Here is a 19,987-nt window from a genome sequence, read left to right on the forward strand (position 1 = left end):
CAGGTGAACTTCCTCATCTTTGTTCGGGTCATCTGCATCGTGGTATCCAAACTGAAGGCCAATCTCATGTGCAAGACAGACATCAAATGCAGGTGATGTAACTGAGCTGAATTTACTGAGGACCCTCAGCAGGTGCCCCTTTCCTTCTAGCAGAAAGAAAGAGAGATCCTGGGATGCTTAGCTTAGAGCCCTACACTACCCTCTTCTTCCACCCAGGCCTGGCCTGGGACCCCAAACCCTTGCTTTTGCCCTGTCTCTCGGCAGCCCCTGGTCTTCTTGGGGTCTTGACCTCTATTCTTTCCCTCCAGGCAGACTGTTTTCCCAGGGTATTTGGGGTGGGAGAACATCCATGACCCAGATGTCAGGACTTGGTAGGAAGTGGAGAGGGTAGAGAAAGGGGAAAAGAGTCCATGGGAGAGGTCCAGAATGACTCGAGATCTCCGCCTTGCCCCTCAGACTTGCCAAGTCCACGCTGACACTCATCCCCCTGCTGGGGACTCATGAGGTCATCTTTGCCTTTGTGATGGACGAGCATGCCCGGGGCACCCTGCGCTTCATCAAGCTGTTCACGGAGCTCTCCTTTACCTCCTTCCAGGTGACTTCATGGTTGGGGACACTTGCTTGTAAAGTCCTAGAGTGGGGGTGGGACAGACACCAGCCTGCATCATGCAGATGGAAAAGGTGGGAAGACTGAGACCCGGAGAAGTGATCCCTACCCAAAGTCACCTAGTTGGAGCAGAGCCAGAACTAGTATCCCCAGGTGTCCCAATACCCCGGCCAGTCTTCTCTGTAAGCACATGGGACAAGAAACCTTCTTGGATGTAGCTCTGGGTACCCAGCCTGGCATTGCAGCTGCCATCTACTGGGTGGCAAGCACCCTGCCAGGTGCTTTACATGCATTTTTGCATGTAAAATGTAAAGGAGTGAATTGCGCCCTATAAGGAGTGAATTGCCCATTCACTCTTCACAGAACCCAGGAGATGTGCAGGGTTAGCCTCGCTTTGCAGAGGAGCCTCAGAGGTGTTAAAACCAGAGTTACGGTGTCACAGTTTCAAAGAGAAGAACTGATCCTCTCCACTAGCATTAGATGACGCTAAGGGGGTGTAAAAATACAAAAAACTGGTCCCTGCCCCTCACGAATGTCACGAGATGCCTGCACACATGTGGGCTCATGTGTGTGTATTTACATACATGTGCAGACATACAGAACACAATTCTGGAGCCCTGGGTCTCCTGCGTGAACAGATGGGGCTGGGGTGGGGAATGTTCTCCACGATCAGAGTCATTGTACTTCACTGGATCAGACCTCCTCAAGGAGAGGTTGGATGTAGGATCTCTACAGCTTCTGGGCAGCTTCTGAGCAGGGTCTCCTGGACCCCATGGCACATGCCTGGGAGATCCATGGGGAGAGGCTAGCTGGGGCCTGTAGCCAGGCCTAGTCAGAGAGGTGCAACTCTGGTGTTCCTTCAGAAAGGAAATAAAAGGGAAGCCACTGCCCCATTCCTGGATCTGCCTGGGCTACTGGATTTGGGGAGGCGGATATTGAGGATGGAGTCCCAAGGTGCTTCTGACCAGGGGCCAGTCTTCAGGTCACCTCCCTCTTGCTTCCTCCCTCCTGATGTGACTCTTGTCTCCAGGGGCTGATGGTGGCCATCTTGTACTGCTTTGTCAACAATGAGGTAAGCTCTGAGGAGGGATGGTGGGGACCCTGGTGGGTGGGTACCATCGGCCAGTCTGGAGTTGTACAGTGGGGACTCCCATCAATCTTGTCAGCTGAAACCCCCTACTCACCCCACTGAGGCACTAGGGGTGAGAAGGCATCTTGTTCACAGATTTGGTTTTCTGTGCATGGATCTCTCTCACACATGAACACACACACACACACGCACGCACACACGTAAATGTACAGGCATACCCTAATGGCATGTGACCCTAGGGAAGACCCAGCCTCAGGTTAAGGGAATCCTGAATGACCCTCTTTGCTTGGTGGTGGTGACTGTCACTTACAAAGTGATTCAACACACACATACCCAAGCCACATGGTTGGGGCTTTAATAATCACTATCTCATTTAATTAGGACCCCCACACCCTACTAAAATTCTTATTTCATATTCCCATTTTTTTTTATATATATATGAGAACACTGAAGATCAGAGAGAGTCAGAAACGTGACCTAGGTTTGGAAATAGTGGCACACATCGCTTCTTAGCTTTTTGGCTAAGATGAAGTATGGGAATAGTGGCATGGCAGAGCCAGGATTCAAATTAATTCTGCATTAAAGCAGAAAGCACCCCATTCTTCATACACACAGGCAAGAGCCCTGGCTCACTGTGGGGGAGGGGGTGGCTTTCTGGTGCTAGGATGGGAGAAGGGGGTTCTTGCTGGCCCCACACCTTCTCCTGCAAATGGCTGCAGGACAGCAGGCCTCCCTCCCATCCCTGAGATGGTCAGCTCCTGGGAGGAGGGCATGGCTGTGTCGTAAGCACCTGGAAAAGGCCCCTTCCTCCAAGGTACTCAGCTATGGAATCCCAGAGCTCAGGGATCTTGGAGTCAGCGCATTAATAGACTTGTCTTTTTCTATGGGTGTGGGGGATGCAGAAAGGACAGTGGGTGGGGACCTGGGTGTTTCAGGGAGCTACGAGATGGCTTGAAGAAGCAATGTGATGTAGCAGAAAAGATGCAAGGATGCAGGCTTTGGCATCTTACTTGGTCTGATCTAGGCCCCATCACTTAATGAGCTGTGTGACTTTGCCTAAGTTACTTGCCCGCTCTGAAACTTAGTTTGCGCATTTACAAAGTGGGGGTAATAATGCCTACCTTTGAGATTCCTGTGAGGATTAAGAAAGTCTGAAAAAGGTGGGAAAGGGGAACAGAGAACAGGTCCCTCCTTCAAGGTGGGATGCTGAAGGCCCATCCTAGCTCCTCACAGGTGCTGCTTGGCACGAAGAAACACACACCATTATCTCCAGATGCTCAGTAAGCAATCGCTATTAGATATCAGTATTCAGTGATTCCCAGAGACAGGGGCCCAGGGAATTTCAGAGGATGCCATGCAGAGAAAATGAGGCTGGGTGAAAAGGAAGGGAGAGGAATGTTCCCCTGTCCCTGAGCCTCCCCCTGCCTCTGCTGAACTGGCTACCCATGGGAAGCATGGCCCTCAGACCTCCAAATGGGAGGGAAACCAAGGTTTCTTAAGTGCTTACTGCATATAAGCTGCTCAAAGCGTCTCATTACATCCAACGCTGTGTAGCAGATGGTATCCCCAATTCACAGCTAAGAACGTTAAGGCTCAGCAAAATGAAATGAGTAGCCCTAATTCAATAGCTAGAAGGCGGTAGAGCTAGTGGGCTGTGGTGGGGGCGAGATTCCACTGGGCTGTGGTGGGGGTGAGATCCCGCTTAATGCCTCAGGGCAGCAGGTGCTGGGGAGGTGAAGGCAGTGCCTGGCAAACAGTGGCCCATAAATGGGATTCTGGCTGCTCCTGGGGCAGGTCTCAGAGGATCCAGCAGGCTCAGTTTGGAGGATAGGGCAGGGAAGGAGGGAAGGGCCTCACCCAACAGGCTCTTGACCCACAGGAGGCAGCAAGACACCGCAGCCCTGGTCCTCCTCCACTGCCATATCCTCAAAATGAATTTCTTTAAAACTGATGCAAACGAGGAAGTGCAAAACCTAAGCTCTGTGGATGGCCTTCCCTCCAGGAATGCTCTCAGCCAGCTGGGTGATGTGCTACCCAACCCTGAGCTCTGCTGCTTTCCATTCCAGCCCAGTGGTGATGGGGACAAGACAGGGTGGCAGGAATCCCTGTGTGGGGATGAGGAGCAGAGGCCCGTGGGGAGAGACTGAGGCTTCCTGCTGCCACCTTGTCATCTCAGCCCCCCACGTGCCTGTTTCCCACTTCTCTCTCCTCTGACACACTCACCGCAGCCCCACCAGCAGACATGTGTGCTTGGTTTCCCCGCCACCATTGCCAAGAGTCTCCCCTGACCCCTGACTCAGCTGCTTCTCCAGATTCCATCCTTCCAAGCCCAGTCATCTCATCACTTCCCTCCTCATGCACCACCTATGACTGGCCCACCTTTGTAAGGGGATAGTACTTCTTTGCCCTTGGAAAAGAACTTGACCCTGAATCACCAGAGTTGCACCTCTCTGACCAGGCCTGGCTACAGACCCCGTGGATCTTCCAGGCTTGTGCCATGGGGTCCAGGAGACCCTGCTCAGAGAACAGGAGAACCTGTCTCCTTTCAGAGCACCACCCAGTTCCTTTAAACCCACCCTGAGACTCCTCATGCCCTGGCTGCTCCAGGCACAAGGACAGATACATCATTGTCACTGGGCCACAAAAGACACATGTGGCTCTCGGGCTGAGGCCTCTGTCCACAAGAGCCGTTCTGCAGACCCAGGGTTGCCATGGCAGTGCCAGATACTTGTGACCTGAGGAGAAAAGATGGCTTGAATATTGGTTCTGTGTGGCTGCCAAGGCCTGCACCAGCTGCTAGTGAGCGGGAGTGGCGACAGGGCGGGGGAGGCCTGAAGGTGCTTTTGCTGTAGCTTGTGCCTGAGAGCCACAGTGAGGTGACTCAGAGCCCTGAGTGCTGGTCCCAGCCCTGCCACTGCTGAGCTGTGTGACCTGGGGCAAGTCGTTTTGCCTCCCTTGCCTCTGTCTCCCCAGCTCTAAGTGAAGGTGAATGCGCTTCCCAATTCACTCCAAATCCTGAGGCTGGCGTGGTGCCTGCTGGAAAGGGAGGTCAGGAGGGGTGTGCTGCACTGCAGAGGTGGAGGGCAGGGATGAGGATAAATCCGATGGTGGAGCAGGAAGTGTGGTGGCCGAAGTGCCGGCCCAGGTGCTCAGGATCAGTGGTGTTGTCTTTGTGTGTTCATTTTCATAGCTGAGGAACAGAAGCAACCTGATGTGAAATGCTCATCTACTTACGTGTTCATTCATTTGGCTCATTTAAAACACATGTATTGAGCACCTGCTGTATGCTGGGAACTGTGCTAGGTTCACGGACGCTGAGATGAGGAAGATGTGGCCCCAGCCCTCGAGGTGCTCCCAGGTGAGGGGGGAGGAGATGGACCAGGGACAAGCAGGACCGCAAAAGTCATGCAGTGGGAGGCTGGAGGTTAGGAGCTGGGCATTGGAATCAGGCCAGATCTAGGTTCAAATCCTGGCTAAGCGACCTGGGGAAATAAACACTCTGCACCTCGGTTTCCTCATCTTTAAATGTAGAGCTGCTTTGCAGGGTCGACGTGAAAGTTAACTGAGATAATCAATGGAAAATGCCGTGCATACAGTAAGTGCCCAATAAATATGGTGATTTTCAAGGACAATTGTGATTACAGGGGTCACAGCAGAGGTTCAGGAAAAGTGCTGAGGGAGATGGGGGCAGAAGGAGACACTGTGTGTCAGCACCTTGAGAAGTCCCACAGGTGTCCCTGAAACCTCTTTGGTCTCTGAGGTGGTTTCCCGGGGGTGTGCCTCAGTTTACCATCTTTCCCCCCTTCTCCAGTGGACAGGCTATGAAACAAGCCTGACTTCCTGGCAACTGCACAAGTGGGGTCCACCACTGGACTCAGGGCCCCCATCCCAGCTGTCAGCATATGCTCCCTTCACAAAGGCTCAGCCGGGCAGGGAGCTGGAATACAACAGGGTGGCTGTAGGTGGTGTCTGCTCAGCCTCCTTCCCTCCCCCACTCAGGCTTGGGTTCCTGACGCTGCGTGGGACACTGGCGTCATCCTGGCAGGCAGCCTCTGGGCCATCTCAACTCTACTCAGTGCAGAAAATGTTCTTTTAAGGGATGGCATGCAGCCATACCAGGCGTCTTGCTGGGCGTAGCTGGATGGATGACAAAGGAGGAGGAGAGGAGGGTTGTTTGCACAGGGGCTGGTGGGGCGATTGGCCCCTTATCCACAGCCGCTGGCAGCAGGCCATCTTGGTGACTTGGCCTAAAAGGAAGGGCCCAGACCCCAGACACTCTGGTGTGGGAAGGCTGGGGACTTCAAAGAAGCTCTGGAAAGCAAATTTATGGGAACATCACCCAGAAGAGCAGTCTAGACCCCCCAGGACTAGCTTTTCAGGTTCCAGCTAGGCCTCTCCAGGGACCAGAATCACTGGCCACCACAGGGAGCCACGGCATTGTCACAAACCCTCAAGGGATGGGGGCTCCACAGCGTTACTTGGATTTGTCTCTTTCTGCCCCAACAATCTGGTCCCCAAGCATCTGCCCTCCTGAGAGGCTTTTCCTGATGGGGAGGCCAGAGCCCAGCACAACAGGGATCCTGGCTGACTGACCTCCCTGGGCTGCACCCAGGTCACTGCAGAGTCTCTCTGGATGGCATCAGTTGAGAAGCCCTCATTGGCTGCCCCTTCCTCCCTGCTGTTGCTCGTCTCAGCCGCATTCCTTCCTTCCCTCCCTCCTCCCCTGTGAGGTGCTGGGGCCTGGAGAGAAGCCCTCAGGGAGTTTAGAAGGGTCTGCTGTAGACACCAGGAAGGCTGGGGGTTGCTGTCCCCCTTCCCAATCATCCAAGCTGAAATTGGGATGTGTACTGTAAAGACAGAGTCTCTCTTCTCTCTCCCATCTCCTGTCTCCCTGCGTTTCACCCTCCCTCTCATTCTCTTCCGTTAAATAATACTGTGATGGATTGTAAAAGGTACTTAGCTGAATCACAGAGTTTAGAGATGGAAAAGACCAATTAGGTCATCAAGCCGATCTCTCTCCCGAGGAGATGCAGAAAATAGGAGGCAACAATAAACAATTTTATTGGGATATTAATTTAGGCGCCCGAAGGCCTTGACTTGTGTCTCTTAATATAATGCAGTGGATTTCTTCCCTTCCCCGCTAATGTAACAGTGGGGCCATTTTGTGAGCAGTTGGTTTGCAGGATGGCTTTTGTTTCCCTCCTTTTCCCATGGAAGGTCCAGTTGGAATTTCGGAAGAGCTGGGAGCGCTGGCGGCTTGAGCACTTGCACATCCAGAGGGACAGCAGCATGAAGCCCCTCAAGTGTCCCACCAGCAGCCTGAGCAGTGGGGCCACGGCGGGCAGCAGCATGTACACAGCCACTTGCCAGGCCTCCTGCAGCTGAGACTCCAGCGCCTGCTCTCCCTGGGGTCCTTGCTGCAGGCCGGGTGGCCAATCCAGGTGGGAGAGACACTCCCAGGGACAGGGGAAGGAAGGGACACACACACACATACATCCTGCTTTCCCTCCCCAAATCCATCAGACAGGTAAATGGGCAGTGCCTCCTGGGACCATGGACACATTTTCTCCTAGGAGAAGCAGCCTCCTAATTTGATCACAGTGGCGAGAGGAGAGGAAAAATGATCGCTGTGAAAATGAGGAGGATTTCTTCTCATGAAGCCACAGGCCCTTGGGGTTCCCCCAGACAGAGCCGCAAATCAACCCCAGACTCAAACTCAAGGTCAATGGCTTATTAGTGAAACTGGGGCTTGCAAGAGGAGGTGGTTCTGAAAGTGGCTCTTCTGACCTCAGCCAAACACAGAGCAGGAGTGACGGGAGCCTCCTCTGCTTGCACCACTTGGGGTCACCACCCTCCCCTGTCTTCTCTCAAAGGGAAGCTGTTTGTATGTCTGGGTTGCTTATTTCCCTCATCTTGCCCCCTCATCTTACTGCCCAGTTTCTTTTTGAGGGGCTTTGTTTGGGCCACTGCCAGCAGCCGTTTCTGGAAACGGCTGTAGGTGGTGTTGAGAATGAGCATTGAGAAGGTGCCCGCTTCTCCTCCAGGTATTTGTTTTGGTGCCTGCCTCTGCCATGCCCAGAGAATCAGGGCAGCCTTGCCACCAGGCAGCCCAGCCCTGGGGTATGAGCTCCCAAGTCTGTTTTAAAGACGCTCAAGAATCCTCTGGGTTTCATCTAGGGACACGTTAGGAATGTCCAGACTGTGGGTGCAGATTACCTGCCACTTCCAGGAGCCCAGAGGGCCAAGAGAGACATTGCCTCCACCTCTCCTTGGAAATACATTATCTGTGACCACACGCTGTCTCTTGAGTGGGAATTTGGATACACTCTCTAGCTTTAGGGGATGTGACCATGAAGAGACTCTCTTAGAGAAACCAATAGTCCCCATGATCACCATGGAGGCAGGCTCCCCCTGTCTTTGAAATTCCCCCACTTGGGAGCTTGTATATACTTCATTCACTTTTCTTCATTGCTGTGAACAGTCTGTGTGCGTAAATGGACAATTCCGATTCCTCCCATCTAGTGGAAATGAGCGGAATCATGGTGGTTGTGGTGGTGTTCGGGAGAGTGCAGCAGTAATTGATTTGACCCACTCACACTTGGAGCTAATTAAGGTTTGCCCTGCCTGCAGCCTCCCCCACAAATAATGAACAGCAGAAAGGCTGGGTGGGGAAACCTACCAATTCTGTCCCCAGCCACGGTGAGGAAGCCCCAAGCCATGGTGACACACAGCAGCACTGCAGATACCCAGACAGCCAGCCATCCTAGAGAGGCTGGCAAGGAGTTCGTGGCTGCAAAGGAAGCTTTTGGAGCAAGAGAGAGCTCGCTCTTGGGCGTCAGGACCTCCGGGGAGAGCAGAGGGTTCCGACGGATTCCTTTATGAGTCGGTCTCTCCCTCCCTTTTAAATGGTGGGAACCCTCCCCCAAACCTTACCCCAGACACATTCTCCTGTGCCCCTCAGAGAGGCATGTGATGTGCAAGGAAACTAGGATATTAAACACATCAAGCAGAAAATTTCTTATACTTCACCTTCAGTGAAGTGTTGTCTATGTTAATAGGGAAGTTGAACCTCGGGCTAAAGAAAGGAATTGTGTGGATGGCTGCCTTGACTGAGACAATATGGGCAAGGGGGCATTCCTGCTTCCCCAGAACAAGGGCAGGCTTCCCAGTGGCACCCCTTATTTGCTGTCTCTTCATGAGGGTGGGCACCAGTGGGTTGATGTGGGGCACAGCTCTGGTGCAAGTGTTTAAGTTTTGGATAAACTGAGGATTTTGAGAATGATTATTACATTACATAGCAACAAAGAAACAGATTGATATAATCTGTGTGAAATAAATTGCTGAGAAGAGGGATTGTAGGGAAGAAATTGCTTAGTTAGGCACCTGGGAAGCTCAAATCATTTAGTTTAAACTGTAAGTAGAGTTGTCTTCCCAACTGGAACTGGTGATTCCTGATTTCAGAAGGCTCGTCAGACCCCCACACCCAAGCCTTTTAACATGGAGGAAGTTTGTCTTTCATGAATACATACAAGATATCGAACTGAAGAAATCTTTGCTTTGCTCTAACCCCCGCTCCCCACGCCCCCCGAAGCTATTAATAGTCATTCAAATGGCACTGCACTCTTTCCAAGCTCTCCTAAGCTAAATATGGCTCCAACAGGTCTGGGAACTATGGAATGCGATGTACTCTGAAATTCCACCAGCTGTTTACATGCCTGATGCCTAATGCCACACGCCTGGAGCTTGCTGAGAACTCTCTCGGCTGCCTCTGTCCCGGGGTACTATTGCTGACCAACAGGGTGTAGGTGCTGCTTTTGTTTGAGCTTTGCAGCCACAAGGTCTGATGGCTGTTGTGAACAGCAGTTGACTTCAGCACTCTGGCCAGCTTCCTCAAACTTGTTTGGGGCTTGCATTTTGTCAACTTTTCTTTGCCATTTCAGTCTTTCAAGCAGCCGAATCACAGAACTGAAACAAACCACTTACATTGCAAAGTTCCTTCTCTTTAAAATGAGTTTCTGGATTGCAGGGATGATTTCTGATGGTCTTAGTATGCCTCATGCTGTAGACCACATCGTTGGAGCTCTGGGAGACTCTGAGCAGAGAAAGACCTTGGTGATCTCCCCTGGCCCAATCTATAGGATTGAGGAATGAGGCTTGCAGAGGTGGCTTGCCCAAGGTCACAACACCAGAGGGTGGTTGAGCTGGGCCAAGACCCAGACAAGCCCTTGTCTCTCAGTCTAGTGAGGTCTCTGGGAAGGATAGGTGAAAACTATAAATAGCTGTTCAAGATACTCTAAGTAAAAGTCAGTGGTGTTATCTGGAATTTCTGCTGAAGAGGAAACACAGCGGCAAAGGTAGACTCATCAGACGGTGAAAGTGTCATCTCCTTTGTAATTTATACCGGTGAGAGGAGGGGAAGGATGTGCTTTCCTGTTTTTACTCTGGTACTTCATTCATCCTTGTCTTAAACTTTAGAAATGAAATGCATCAGGGCACACATACACATAGAAACAGCACGTGAGTCATGTTGGACAGCAATTCCAGCACTCTTTTAATGGATTGGCTTAATTTTTTTTTTTCTGATGCCTCTGTATGTGTTTGAAAAGTTGTATTGATAGCCACACAGAGTGTACTAAAATAGCCTAAAAGGTCTAGAACCTCCCCCTTTACCTCTTTAGCACTCTCTGAATTTGGAGACAGCTAGCAAATGGCAACTGTAGCCTAGCAAAGATGGCACAGCAGCACAAAGGGCAAATGGAGTCAACTCCCATCCATGCTCTGAAGGTCTTGGCCACTCTTATCAGGGTTGGCTGTGTTCTATCCAGCAGCTCACAGTCAGGAGACCTCTGCTCCTCAGTCCCTCCCATTTCTTTCTTCCGCAAGGAAAGAACATTGTGTGTGGGTGTGTGTGGGTGTGTGTGGGTGCATGTGTGTGTGCATGCTTCTTCTGTGCATAACAGCATAAAGTTAGGAGATGATGACTCCAGAATCATCACACCCGCTGTGCAGGTCACAGGACCGCACACCCGAGGCTAGGAGTCTAAGTGGTAGATACTTCCTCTCCATGCGCAGACAGGGCTCCCATTATTTGCTAATGCCTGCGACGTGCTCAGGGAAGGCAAAATCTATTCCAAAGGTTTATTTTCCCTCTGTTGAACTGATTCTAATCTACAGTGCTGATCCTACTTTTGGCTCCTATGAGGCAAACTATAAAAATTCTCAAGTAAAATACAGAGGCTTAGTCTGCTAAGACACCTGTGTGAATGACGTGCTAAACATTCAGCAGAAACCAATTAGGATCAACTCTAACATTTTCCCCTCTTTTGTGGCTGGAGTGAGTTCCCCTGGGAAAGAAAATAGCCCAAGTGAGAAATTTATGCCAACCACATTACCGTGCCCCTATACTGTTACCTGCTGGCCCAAATCAGCTCTCTGGGTCTGCAGAGGGCCGAGACAGGAAGCATTATTAAGCAGTATAATTTTAAACACTTTATTTAGTGCCACAGTGTGTCTGCAATATCTATAACTACTTCTGCTCTGTCAATGAATACAGACTGGCAGGAAGCAGGTAAGCATAATTGTTTTCCAATAACTCCCCAAGCCTCTTGGACGCTCTCTCTCTCTCTCTCTCTCTCTCTCTCTCTCTCTGTATATATATATATGTGTGTGTGTGTGTGCGTGTGTGTGTATATCTGAATCCCTCAGAGGAGAGAGTTTTCTCTCTTCTTTGGCCATTTTAGTCTGTTTTCCAGGACCTTGTCTAGCAGTGGCTCCATTTTTCCCCTGATGCATCCAACTTCCCTCCCTGCACTCCTCCTCCCCGACTGCTGCCTCAGGAAGAGGCGACCCTGCTGGCCATACTGTGAATGCTGTTCTTTCAGCTGTGACCAATTTGGGGGTGCAACTGAGAGTGAGGGGCTGTCAGGGTTGAAAAGGATGCACCTCATTCTACATTTGGATGCAATGAGGAGTGGGGCAGCCACCGGCTTGGATTCTAACTTACATTGGGTGATGCAACCTTTCCGATGGGGCCTGCCAAGCTCTCAGTAATTAGCCAGCCTAGACAATGTAGCATGACTAATTATTGCTGTGTCAAAGCAATTCAGGACAAGAAAAACATATCTAAATGAGAATGTTTAGATGTAGTAAGAAAAGACCTCTCACTACAGTTTGGAACGTATAAAAAGTTGAGTTCTTTGCAGGGGAGCCAATGGGAGCATTGAGGGAAGGGCAAAATTCACCCCAGCCAGCCAGTGCTTGATCTTGCCAAACAGTTCACACTTTACCTCCAAACCTGCAGTTCTAAGCTCCTCCCACTAAAATAATCATCACATCCTCAAAGCAGACAAACTCCAGCATCCCATCAGTTCTGGAGGGATTTGATGCAGACCTTTAAATGTACCAACAGAGAGGTAAGCCAAGCTCTCAGGAGGGACAAAGCTAGATTTCTATCTTCAGTGCTCTTGGGGGATGTTTGTTCTTCATGAATGTTTAAACAAGATCATTTCCATGTGATTTCCTAATGTATAAATTCCTGCAAAATATGACCAGTTTCTATAGGTAGCGAATGTGTAGGTCATATAATTCCTTGTACAGATGTGAATGGATGCAGGCTCTTTCCTAATTTGCCTTGTAAGTCAAATAAAAGTCTGTCCCTACTGTCTCTCTTGCTCTTCCTTTGTGAGAGGAGGCTTTCTGCAATGTCAATCCAGGTGACTCACGGTGCAGTGGGAAAACACAAAAGATGCCGTTTCCAGCCCAAGGAAAAAAAAACCCTGCTCATTACTCATACTGTGATTTTCATCTTCAAAGCACTCACCAAGTACTAATTTATCCATCGCAGCTTTTATGCAGGGACTGCAATGTCATTTAATTAGAAAAGTTGGGTGGTCGAGTGGCTTAAACAATGACTGACGGCCAAATGGATGTGTATTTTAATTCCGCTCATTCATTCGATCTCTCCTGTCTAAATGAACTCAGTCCATTAAATCCATTTTTAAAAAAGTCATAAAAGCATAAGCTTTGTTTGCAAAGCAGCCACAGAATTTGAATGGAACTGCTGTTTAGAAATTCATCTTCAGAAAAATGAACTTTTCTCCAATTTAAATAATTACTTACTCTCCAGATTTGCAACTCACTCTTACAGAAAGGCAGAAGCATTGCAGATTCCCCTAATTCCCCCATCATTTCAGTTACACCTATTTGAAGGTCAGTGTACTTACCTGAAAGTATCTTTAAACATCCGCTTTTTAGATAAGCTGTGGTAATTGTCCCTTTCAAACATAAGAATAATTCTTACTCTAAGAGCAAGTTACACCTATAACCAACTCCTGATAGTGGCAGGTGGAACGTCTGTGTTTGTTTCTCTGCACCCATCCTGCTTTTGACTTAATTCCCACCCCTACTGATATTCTCGCATTTCTGTGCTCTTCCCCTTCCACTTAGCAGGACCAAAATAGAGGTTTTTATCCCCTCCCCACCTTTCAGGAAAACATCCACCCAAACCAATTAATGACCACCACATTTCTAGGTAGCTATTATGAATAATATAAATCAGGTAGAAGTGCACCTTCTTTCTCTGAGGTTGCACTGTGGCTTAATAAGGGCTTGACCTCAGCCTAAAGAAAGGGGGTTGGGGAGCTGTTCTGAGGCCTAGCCACTGGGGAGACAAATCAGAATTCTTGGCCTCCAGACTCATTCATGTTCACATGCAATATAAAGCCATATTCTAGTGACTACTGCCCCCAGATAGGGAGGACTGAGTTCCACATAGAGTTTGTGAAGGATCTCACTCACATGCCATTGCATATCAGCATTTTCAAGGTTTAAGAACTCCTGTCCCCTTCCCTCATTATCCTCCCAAAACCCTGTGCCATGAACATATGGCAGTTCAGTCTCTTTCAATCTCTGTCTCTGTCTCTTCCTCCGTCTTTCTTTTCTTCCTTTCTCCCTCCTTCCCTACCCATCCTCCCAACACATACACACAAAGAGAAAGACTGAAAACGGTGAGGTTTTCCCATCAGAAGTAGAGAAATAGTTGGTGGGGCAGAGAGGGAGGGCTGGAAACCAGCAGCACAAGCTGGACTAGATGACAAATGTAGCCAGATGGTTGGAGAAGATGGGAACAGAGATCCAATATTGTGTGACTACAAGGAAGGAGTCAAACTGAGTATCCCCAAGGTGGGAAGGGTAGGTGAGGAAGAGAAGATGAAGGGGCCAGAACATAAGCAGATAAAGAAAAAAGAAAAATAGTAGACTGTTTAAATGTGAAAAAGAGCTGTAGTGAAAGAGGGGAGGAAATTGCAGAGGAGGAAAAAAGAATGAGAATTACAAGTGGCAAGTGACAAGGAACTAGGTTAGGAACCCTATCTCCAGTCAGCGTTATTAACTCCATCTTCCATAAATCTGAGCTCCTTCCCTGTAGCGTTCTCTAATCCTAAGCAGTGATAGAGTATTTTCTTTTGTACAAAAGCTCATTTTAACTAACACAATGATTTTGGAAAGAGAAAAAGACCCGTGGCCTAGAGTGAATCCAAGAAGACTTTTATTTTTTTCGCACTGACACTGGGCACCAATGTGAGAATGAATTACTATGGCTCCCCCTCATGTAGGACGAATAGACCTTAGAATTTATTTGTGGTACAACCTCCAACTACAAACAAAATCAATAGCTGAGAATTACAAACACTGGGTAGTCCCATGCCGAAAGATGGATTGCCTTAGAGCTAATACAGGCTGGTAACACCCAGAGGCGATTAGCAGGTTTTTGTTTTGTTTTGTTTTGTTTTGTTTTGTTTTAACTTTCCAAATCTATAGGGTGAAAGAGCAACGACTTGAGGCAGTAAATGATATTTACACAAAACTTTTTTTAATGCCGATGACCTAAGGTGGCATTAGAAATACACTTGGCAACTACACAAACTAAATAGTGACAACAAAAAGGCCATGGTTACTTTACTCTTTAGCTCCAATCTTTGACCATCTGTAACCGTTATGTACCTTTCTGGCTGAAAAAAAAAAAAGGTGTTTTACCACCATATTTTTGCCCTCCAGAACCCTTCTGAACCTTCAAAATTCCTAGGAAATTGAATTTACAGCTTTAATAAACCCCACTGCTACCCATCAATTAGATGCTACTTGACAATAAAATCATCCTCAAGCTCTTTCATCTTTCAAATCCTGGTGTTAAAAGTAAAGACTAGAGAACCCAAACCAGAGACAAACACCAAAGCAAAGACATTTCCCCCTAGTTAAGTTAAATCAATGTCTTCCAATGGCATCCTTTGGAAAGGTACAGTTAAAAACACAGGCAAAGGCTGGACACAGTGGCTCATTCCTGTAATCCCAGCACTTTGGAAGGCTGAGGCAGGTGGATCATGAGGTCAAGAGATCAAGACCATCCTGGCGAACATAGCGAAAACCCGTCTCTGCTAAAAATACAAAAATTAGCTGGGCATGGTGGCGCCTGCCTGTAGTTCCAGCTACTCAGGAGGCTGAGGCAGAAGAATTATCCATCGCAGCCTTTATGCAGGGACTGCAATGAACCCGGAGGCAGAGGTTGCAGAGAGCTGAGATTGTGCTACTGCACTCCAGTCTGAAGACAGAGCAAGACTCTGTCTCAAAAAAAAAAAAAAAAAAAAAAAAAAAAGATGAAAAGATTTCTCGTGTACACTCATCATATGAAAGAACCATGTTACATTAAGAATTATACTGTGTTGAAATATTCTCAGCTATCAGGAAAAACATCTATAACACCCCAGCTACATGAAGTATTTACAAAAACACCTAGAAATTGGTAAAGATTGTGAAGCCTGCCAAACAAGGTGTGGTGGTGCCACAAGTCCAAAAAGAATGCCACCCATGGGGTCTCAGAATCAGCTGTAATGGCAATGCTCTCACTCACTCTCCTAGCCTTGAACAACACCTGCTTCTCAAACACAGACCTTCCTTCTGGCAGGAAGGGGCCCTTACCTCTCAGGCTCCATGACTGAGTTAGTCTTGCTGTCACTTCTTACATGAGAAGTGCAATAGCTCTTGAGACATTCTGTATCCACAGTGCAGATCTCCTGAGAGCATGCCAAGCTACCCAAACCCCAGTAATACCCCAAGTTACAGTCATCTCCATAATGAAGTGTGGGGCTCATGCACCTTCTGCATTGGCCGCCCACATGAAGAACAGCTTTCTTCAGCTGCACTAAGAATGATGCATAGATGTAGATTTCCAAAGGCTATAGCAGCAAGATCACAGAAACCTTACATGAACTTCAGAATCTGACTTCTCTCTCTTCCCTGGGGCTGGATCCTCCGAAGTGATCAGATCCTAACATGAATTTCCAAAATGATCATGTTTCTTCAGGAAATGTCTCTTCCAGGGCCCTTACTCGCCCTGCATTGCCCAGCCTTTCATTAGGCCATGAGGATTCTGGGAAAAATGCAAATTGCCTAGGAAATGCTCCTTTTTACAGAAATAGATTTTTGAAAATTATATATGGGGTAGAACCTGATATAATCTATGAGAAGAGCCAGAATAGCCAAAGACATTACTTTTTTTATTGATGAGGATCTAGAACAAGGCAATTGTTTCATACCAACCGGGTGCCATTTCACAATATGTTTGGCACTGCCAAACTCTGTCTAAATCTCAGAGGAAAAGTCATTAGAAGAAAAATGTTTAAAATAAGCTCTACAAAACAAAGTTATTTCTGTCCCTAGAGATGGTCCACTGTAAATGAACTGACATGTATATAAAGAATACTCTGCTGTCAACACATATGCTTTTCTCTAACAGTTATTAAAATAAGATCAATATTATTAGTGAAGCAATAAATGAAATATTTACCAAGAGAGAAAGGGAGTAAAGGACATGGAGATATGGGGGTAGGGTGCTATTTTAGGCCGGATGGTCAGGGAAGGCCTCTCTGATGAAGTGACATCTGAGAGACCCCAGTGGAATAAGGGAGCAGGACCTAGGATCATCTAGGGGAGTGAGTTCCCAGAAAAGGCAACAGTCAAATCCCTAAAGCAGAAAGAAGCATATTTAGTTTGTTAGATCAGTAAACTATGGTTTACCACCTGATTTTATAAATAAAGTTTTATTGGCACATTCATTTACTTATATATTGTCTATGGATGCTTTTGCTCTACAATGGCAAAGTTGAGTACTTGCAACAGAGACAGTTTGGTCAACAAAGCCTATTTACCAACTGGCCCTTTACAGAAAGTCTGCCAAACCACAATGTAAGATGAACACCAAGGAGGTGAATGTAACCTGAAAAGAGAGGCAGGGGCCAGATCACTTTGGGCCTCGTAGGATAAAACCACCTAAACAACCACCTACCTACTAAACAACAAACACATCCCCAAGAGATTAAGAGTGCAGATATTATTTACAAATTTGGGTTCAAAGGTTTCTTTTCACTGCCTCATTCTAGGGTACCCATCTGACCTCTGCTTTATTTCTGGTCCCCAGGGTTCTCAGCCTTTTTTTCCATGCGACAGGGACGTACGCATCTGAGAGGGTTCCAGGGACATATCCACAATAAGCCCAAACAAATGAGATTTAAGAAAATTGTCAAATGATCGTTCACAAATAATAATTATATGCTACAAGTTATTTTGATACAAATGTGATATTTTAAACTATATCATAAGACACAATGAAACTACTGCTACAGGCTATATTTTCCAGCATTTTTTTTATTCAAGTAGAATTCCCCAGAAATGAAATGTATTCAAAGACCTTGCTAAGCAAAGTGTGGTCCAAAGACCAGTGGCATCAGCACCTAAAAGGTGGTTAGAAATGCAGAATCTCAGGCCTTGACCCAGACCTATTTAATCAGAATCCACAGTTTCATGAGATCCCCAGGGGATTTGGTGATTAAAGGTTGAGATCCGGTTTTAATAGGGATTGGCTTCTAATTACTCTTTTCTAAGAGATGGAAATATAAAATTTTAAATTTCAAAGAGGTGAGCCTGGTTTGTACTATTCGTGCTAGTGACAACCGAATACAACTGAAGTGTTTAATAATATGGGATTGGCTAAATAAAGGCTGGTACATTTATCCATACAGAAATATTACGCAGCTGTCTGTATAATGTAGGAGAATAACATGAGAATATATTCAGAGTTAATCATTAAGTGAAAAAAATCAATTGTAGATAGGACTAAGACTAAAAAAATGTAAAGATAGGACTAAAGAACAGAATATAAATGTTATAAACCTTAATGATATGATATAACTAATAAAATGAGGGAAGGAAGAGAGGAGGCATAAAAGGCAGTGTTGGCATGTGGATTTCATTATCAGGTCAAAATATATCAGTTAAGGCTGATAAGTAGTAGGTTGTAATTATATTTAAAGATATAAGTCAATCAATTAGTCAATAAATCAGTAGAACTGGGGTTTGAAAGATGGAGAAAAGTAGGAAGAAGATGGAAATATAAATTTATTACACTTATTTTTATAGGATATTAATAAACACTGCCTAAAAATATCAATTTTTAAGTAATCAATATAAAGTTAAAAATATAAACTTGAAATAGAAATTTAAACTTTCTAGATTATTGAAAGAAACACACATACACACAAACAAAACAAGCAAACGAAAAACCCAGAGACCATATGGTAAAAGAAGCTACCTAAACAGAATAATATAAAATGTGATGAGATAAGCAAGACTTTCATAAACATAAATAAGTTAAACTCACCTATTAAAAGAAAATATTCTCATAATAGATTATAAAAGAAAACACAACTAGTCTTTATATACAAGCAGCATACCTAATAAAAATAATTCAAGCTGAAAACAAAACTATGGGCAGAGGCACATGAGGCAAATGCAAACAAAAAGTAAGCAGGGCTTCCAGCCTTAATATCAGACAAAAATAAATTCAGGGAAAAATGCAATAAAGAAAACAAAGAGGGCTTTGCATAATGATAAAGGGGACAATCTATAATGAAGACCTAAAAATATGCTTTTTATACATTTCAAAATTAAAAGTATTAAAAAATAATATAAACTCATGAAAATCACCGATAAAAACCATAAATAAAACTATTAACAAACAGAATCTATCAGCACATTAAAAAATAGTACATCACAATCAAGGGTGGATTCCAGGAATAAAAGGATGATTCAATAAATAAATCTGTAATATTAATTGATTATATTAATTGATCAAAAAGAAAAACCGTAAGATTAATGTTCACTACATTGAAAGGAGATTTTGTGAAATTCTACATCCATTCTTAAGAAAAACCTTTTAATAACATAAGTACAGAGAAGTAATTTCTTTTTTGTTTGTTTTTTGTTTTTTTGAGACAGAGTCTCGTTCTGTTGCTCAGGCTGGAGTGCAGTGGTGTAATCTTGGCTCACTGCAACCTCCACCTCCCAGGTTCAAATGATTCCCATGCCTCAGCCTCTCCATAGCTGGGATTACAGGGACCTGCCACCACACCTAGCTAATTTTTGTATTTTTAGTAGAGACGGGTTTTCTCCATGTTGGCCAGGCTAGTCTCGAACTACTGGACTTAAGTGATCTGCCTGCCTTGGCCTCCCAAAGTGCTGAGATTACAGGTGTGAGCCATTGCACCCAGCCCAGATGAGTGCTTTCTTAAGATTTCTGTTTGTCTATCTATCTATTCACCTACCCCAAAGCCAGGATCATGCTTAGTGGGAAATACTGGCACATGCTTATTAAAGTCAAGAGCAAAACAAAGATATCATTGATTACTATTCTGATTTAACATTTTTCCAGGTGCTTTAGCCAATGTAATGAACAAAGAGAAAAAAATAAGAGGCATAAAAATTGGGAAAAGAGGCTGGGCACAGTGACTCACGCCTGTAATTCCAGCATTTTGGGAGGCCAAGAGGGGAGGATCACTTGAGGCCACAAGTTCAAGATTAGCCTGGCCAACAAGGCAAAGCCCCGTCTTTACTAAAAATACAAAAAATTAGCCAGGCATGGCGGCGCACACTTGTAGTCCCAGCTACTCGCGAGGCTGAGGTGAGAGAGCTGCTTGAACCCAGGAGGCAGAAGTTGCAGTGAGCCAAGATTGTTCCACCGTACTCCAGCCTGGGTGACAAGAGTAACACCCTGTCTAAAAAAAAAAAAAAAAAAAAAAAAGGGAAAATAGGAACTAAATTTTACATTATTTGAAAAGGAAATAATTACCTACATGGCAAATCCAGGCAGATCAACTGAAAAACCATTATAATTAGTAAGAGAATTTGGTAAAGGACTGGTACAAAATTAATATACCAAAATCAATAGTTCTCATGCACACACA

The 19,987-nt window shown here is 46.2% G+C and overlaps 3 protein-coding genes across 3 annotated transcripts in view; 2 read left to right on the top strand and 1 right to left on the bottom strand.

Annotated features, from left to right (window-relative positions):
* Positions 1–9,927, top strand: part of GLP1R (glucagon like peptide 1 receptor) — a 39,873-nt gene extending 29,946 nt beyond the window's left edge. The window contains exons 10-13 of the mRNA XM_050787704.1: positions 4–92; positions 457–595; positions 1,638–1,679; positions 6,915–9,927. Coding sequence (XP_050643661.1) covers positions 4–92; positions 457–595; positions 1,638–1,679; positions 6,915–7,082 — 438 coding nt within the window. The 3' untranslated portion in view covers positions 7,083–9,927. The remainder of the gene's footprint in view (positions 1–3; positions 93–456; positions 596–1,637; positions 1,680–6,914) is intronic.
* Positions 1–19,987, bottom strand: part of GLO1 (glyoxalase I) — a 453,994-nt gene that overhangs the window by 411,445 nt on the left and 22,562 nt on the right. The gene's annotated exons all lie outside the window — the stretch shown is intronic.
* DAAM2 (dishevelled associated activator of morphogenesis 2) overlaps positions 1–19,987 on the top strand; it is a 979,794-nt gene that overhangs the window by 159,446 nt on the left and 800,361 nt on the right. The gene's annotated exons all lie outside the window — the stretch shown is intronic.

The sequence above is a fragment of the Macaca thibetana genome, chromosome 4 (genome assembly GCF_024542745.1).
Source record: "Macaca thibetana thibetana isolate TM-01 chromosome 4, ASM2454274v1, whole genome shotgun sequence".
NCBI lineage: Eukaryota > Metazoa > Chordata > Mammalia > Primates > Cercopithecidae > Macaca > Macaca thibetana.